The sequence below is a fragment of the Engraulis encrasicolus genome, chromosome 15, assembly GCF_034702125.1.
Source record: "Engraulis encrasicolus isolate BLACKSEA-1 chromosome 15, IST_EnEncr_1.0, whole genome shotgun sequence".
Lineage (NCBI taxonomy): Eukaryota > Metazoa > Chordata > Actinopteri > Clupeiformes > Engraulidae > Engraulis > Engraulis encrasicolus.
Window position 1 is genome coordinate 19,743,945 of NC_085871.1, and position 5,000 is coordinate 19,748,944.

General features: G+C 45.9%; 1 protein-coding gene across 2 annotated transcripts in view; it reads left to right on the forward strand.

Annotated features, from left to right (window-relative positions):
• The window catches only part of appa (amyloid beta (A4) precursor protein a), a 62,497-nt gene that overhangs the window by 46,612 nt on the left and 10,885 nt on the right, over positions 1–5,000 (forward strand). For both annotated transcript variants that reach the window (XM_063217190.1, XM_063217191.1), the window contains 2 exons: positions 1,613–1,746; positions 3,197–3,271. In XM_063217190.1, coding sequence (XP_063073260.1) covers positions 1,613–1,746; positions 3,197–3,271 — 209 coding nt within the window. The remainder of the gene's footprint in view (positions 1–1,612; positions 1,747–3,196; positions 3,272–5,000) is intronic.

Below are 5,000 nucleotides of genomic sequence, written 5' to 3' on the forward strand. Positions count from 1 at the left end.
CTCACAGTCTCTATCACCCTTGCTCGTTCTATTTCCATCCCTGTCTCTCACCCATGCGTACATGTCGTTGACAGTGTAGGTGCGCACTCGCACAAACACTTTATTCCTCTGTTTCTGCACCACATGTTACCTCTCTCAGTTTTGCCGGTATAGAAGTGTGCAAGCTCACTCTTTCAGTTATTTATTTTTTTATCTAGGGGATTCCTTTCATCGCTATTTCCATTCCCGCCCACACACACAAACAGATGCAGAAGCATAATAATCAGGCATTTTTTCGAGGCAGTAGCTATATAGCAGCTGCACTCTTATGGTAACCACATGTTCTTTCTCTCTCTCTCTCTCCCTCTCTCTCTCTCTCTCTCTCTCTCTCTCTCTCTCTCTCTCTTTCTCTATCCTGCTCATACATGAAGGCATACAAACTCACACGTTCATTTCTTTTTTTATGCCAGAGACTCTTTCCACATATGCTATTTCCATACCCGTTTGTTGTCTGTTCTGTCTGTTCACACACACACAAGCACAGCAGCAAAATAATCACATCTTTTCAATTCCGTAGCTGCACACCAATAGCACTCTTACAACATAACCACAGCAACACATAGTGTACGAACACAGCTCCTCCAATATCCTCTCCCGTCCGACTTCAATTCTTCAGATTCTTCCTCTCCCGACAAGAAGCCACGGCAACATACCAGCAGACTTTGCTTGTTTTAATTTGTTTGTCCTGCCTGCAATTCAATACAGACTCTGATGACGTCTGCCACTGCAGTCCTGACGTCTTTGCCTTGCTGACGCTTTATCGAAACTTGCTTGGTATTGAGGGTTGATCAGTAGACGCTGATTGCAGCTCTGGTAGAGTAGCGCCCTCGTTTGTCTGTCTGTTTTGACTAAATCTCTGTCTGTCTGTCAGTCTGTCTGTCTGGCCCGATTCTTGTTTGGCTAACCCCTTGCTAACGCCGCCCTACGCCTACACTCTAACTCAATGTTGATCACAGACTGAGCAATTATTTTAATGGTGACAATTTCTATGTCTCTCTTCCCGCTCTCATCCCACCAACCCCCCATGTTCTAATCTTATCACCTTCACCCTTCTCATCCTCCTCTCCTCTCCTCTCCCCGTTTTCTTTTTCGACCTGTCATCCTCTCCTCTCCTCCTCTCCTCTCCTCTCCTCTCCTCTCCTCTCCTCTCCTTTCCTCTCCTCTCATTTCCTACCCTCTCCTCTTCTCTCCTCTCCTCATACTCTCCTCTCCTCATACTCTCCTCTCCTCTCCTCTCCTCTCCTCTCCTCTCCTCCATATCCTTCCATCTCTCCTCCTCTCCTCTTTTCTCTTATCCTCTCATACAACTCTCCTCACTGCCTCTCTCCTCCCTCCACCCCTCTTCTCCTCTCCTCCACCCTGTTTCTCCCCGCTCTCCTCTCCTCTCCTCTCCTCTCCTCTCCTCTCCTCTCCTCTCCTCTCCTCTCCTCTCCTCTCCTCTCCTCTCCTCTCCTCTCCTCTCCTCCTCTTCTCTTCACCTCTCTCTCTCCCTTTCCACATCTCCTCCTCTCCTTCTCTCCACCTCTCCTTGTCCACCTCCACCTCCCCTCCTCCTCCATTTCGCCTCCTCCAGTGCCCACCACCGCCCCTGCCACCCCTGATGCCGTGGACCACTACCTGGAGATGCCCGGTGACGAGAACGAGCACGCTCACTTCCAGAAGGCCAAGGAGAGCCTGGAGGCCAAGCACCGCGAGAAGATGAGCCAGGTGAGGAGGAGGAGGAGGAGGAGGGAGGGAGAGAGGGAGGGAGGGAGGGAGGGAGGGAGGGAGGGAGAGAGGGAGAGAGGGAGGGAGGGAGGGAGGGAGAGACAGACAGACAGACAGACAGACAGACAGACAGACAGACAGACAGACAGACAGACAGACACACAGACAGACACACACACAGACACACAGACACGATGAGGAGCCTGGAGAGCAAATGGTAATGGAGAGAACAGGACAGAGAAGAAGGGACGGTAGAAATGAGAGAAGAGAGAAATGAAAGGATGTAGAGAAAGGGGAAAATGACTACATGGAGGGATTGAGGGGTACCGGTGAGGGAAGAGAAGGAGAGAAAGAGACAGACAAATAGGACGGAGAGAAAGGAAGAGAGAGCGGTGTATGACAGAATTGTTAGAGAGAAGTATTAGAGCGAGAAGGGCATGAGAAAGAGATGTCTGAGTGGTAGATAGAGAGAGGGAGACAGGGTTATTTTTCCACGCTGTCGCATGAATCATCTCTGATTATCACCCTGAGTTAGCGCGGGCGGCGCCTGCACTGCCCCATTCACACTGACCGTCACGGGGTCAGGTGTTGAATTGACACGGCAGTCAGAGAGAGAGATGTATTTAGAGAAGTGGAGGTGTAGAGATGGTAAGGGGAGGATTATGGAGAAGGGGACTGGAGGAGGCCGTCTAATTAAAAAGAGAGAGAGTTGACGAGAAAGAGAGAGGGTTGATGAGAGAGAGAGAGAGAGAGAGAGAGAGAGAGAGAGTCGACGAGAATGAGAGGATAGGAGAAAGAGACACAGTGAAGCACCCAAGGAAGCGAGAGAGAGAACCACAAAGAGGGGGAGGGATGGATAAAGAGAGAGAGAGAGAGAGAGAGAGAGAGAGAGAGAGAGAGAGAGAGAGAGAGAGAGAGAGAGAGGGCGAAAATTTGAGAGTAGAAAAGGAGCCACTTTAATAATGCGAGATTACATCCATGTCCTCCAGGGGAAATTGGGGGAAGGTAAAAATGATGAATAAATAAATAAATAAAATGGCGGTGGCATGTTTTTAATACCCGTCTCATTATATTTTCATTCTATTTTCTCCCCCTCATTATTCTGTCAAGCATTTTCATTATTGCATCCGCAGACGAGAGACAGAGACCGAAACGGACAGAGAGAGGCGAGAGAGAGAGAGAAAGTAGACAGAGAAAGAGAGAGAACGTAGACAGAGAGAAAGAGTGAGATAGAAGAGAGAGAGAGAGAGAGAGAGAGAGAGAGAGAGAGAGAGAGAGAGAGAGAGAGAGAGAGAGAGAGAGAGAAAGTAGACAGAGAAAGAGAGAGAAAGTAGACAGAGAGAAAGAGTGAGAGAGAAGAGAGAGAGAGTAGAGAGGTGGACAGACTTAAGTTAATGTAATGGTCAATAATTAATTATGACTGTGTGTGTGTGTGTGTCGTGTGTCGTAGGTTATGAGACAGTGGGAGGAGGCAGAGAGGCAAGCTAAGAGTCTGCCACGTGCCGACAAGAAGGCAGTTATCCAGGTGAGACTCCATATCTACATGTGCACATGAAATGGAAGTTGCATTATACAACATTTCATCACATGAAGACGCAAACATCTACATGTAGACACATAAAACATTACATTACACGAAGACACACACCTGAGGCCCTGCCGTGGCCAATCGGTAGGGCACTCGCCTGCCATGCGGCTGACCCAGGTTCAATTCTCGGGTCCTTTGCCGACCCCTCCCTGTCTCTCTCCCAATTCGCTTCCTGTCCACCTCTCACACTGTCCTATCAGAAATAAAGACCAAAAAAAGACACACACCTGCATGTACACATGTACTAAAACATGTCCTTACATTTAGCTGAAGCTTTCATCCAAAACGAATGACAGATATTAAAGGATGAAAGTTAAAATGAGACTACATGCATCCTCCCTTAGCTTGCAGGCACAATGCAGTGGGACAAACAATCATTTGAAGACAAACTGGAGCACACTGCAGCTTTAAGTTTTGACCATTTATTGGGAGCAAACACAGACTAAGGTTTCAATGTTTGCAACATCTTGAGTCCTGACAGACAGTCCTGAAGTAATGTGAAGTTGGGTGCCTTTAACTCCATAACTACTTGGCCACAGCTGCCCCCAAAATTGAAATAATATTCACATATAGACAGAAATAGAAAAAACATATTTGCCATATATTGGGGACATTTACAAAATAGATTTGGATCTGTTTTTATACTACTGCCTTGCCCTATGTGTATATGTCAAAAAATCTACGAACCCGTGTGAAACACCTAAATACTTAGTGTATTGGTCTGAGAACAAACTCACGTCATGTTCTGTGTTTGAGTATTGTTTAAATGCAGGATCAGAACAACAAGACAACAGCACACGGTACAATTAGTTTTAATTACAACCAGTTGAAAATTAAAAACTGTCAAGATTAGTAGCTTAATTAAAAGGAGTTTTGAAAGTGAAATGCTTACCGCAGAAGTACACCTACCGCGACAAGAGCGAGGCGAGCGACGGAAGTAATTGACTTTGTATTGAGTCGCGCGACAAAAGCGATTCTGGAGACTAGAGCGATTTGCGCAATGAGCGCGACAGTTTGAAGTTGAAATCCTTTCAACTTTCTATGATGCGGTTCGGCGACAAGCCGCGACAGCCAATGACTGTATAGAGGTCAGTGACCACAGCCAATGGGAATGCTTGAATGCTTCGCCAATAGACCTTCTGCCTGTTCGGACATACTCTAATCTCTTCAATTGCTCGTATCGCTTGCTGCTGCACTCTGTCGCTTGAATCGCATCGCGCCTGGTCTATTTGTGCGGTTAGGCTTACCTCAGTTACGAGGAAAACATTCTATGTCTCACTAGGAAAAAGTTTTGGTTTTTCCATTGCTCTCTTTCTTTCTTTCTTTCTTTCTTTCTTTCTTTCTTTCTTTCTTTCTTTCTTTCTTTCTTTCTTTCTTTCTTTCTTTCTTTCTTTCTTTCTGTCTTTCTTTCTTTCTGTCTTTCTTTCTGTCTATTTATTTTAATTTCTCATTTAAATGTATAAACTAATTTATAATCGTCCCATTTGATTTTGTTCCCTTCTGCCTCTCATTGCTTGAGCTGTCTTTTCTAATTCACATCCCCCCCGCCCTTACTCTCCTACTTTCCCCACATCTTTTACAGACATATATTTTTCTTTCTTTCTCTATGTAATTATCTGTCTCTGTCACTGTTTTCATTTCTTGTTCTTTTTAAAAAAAATGTCAC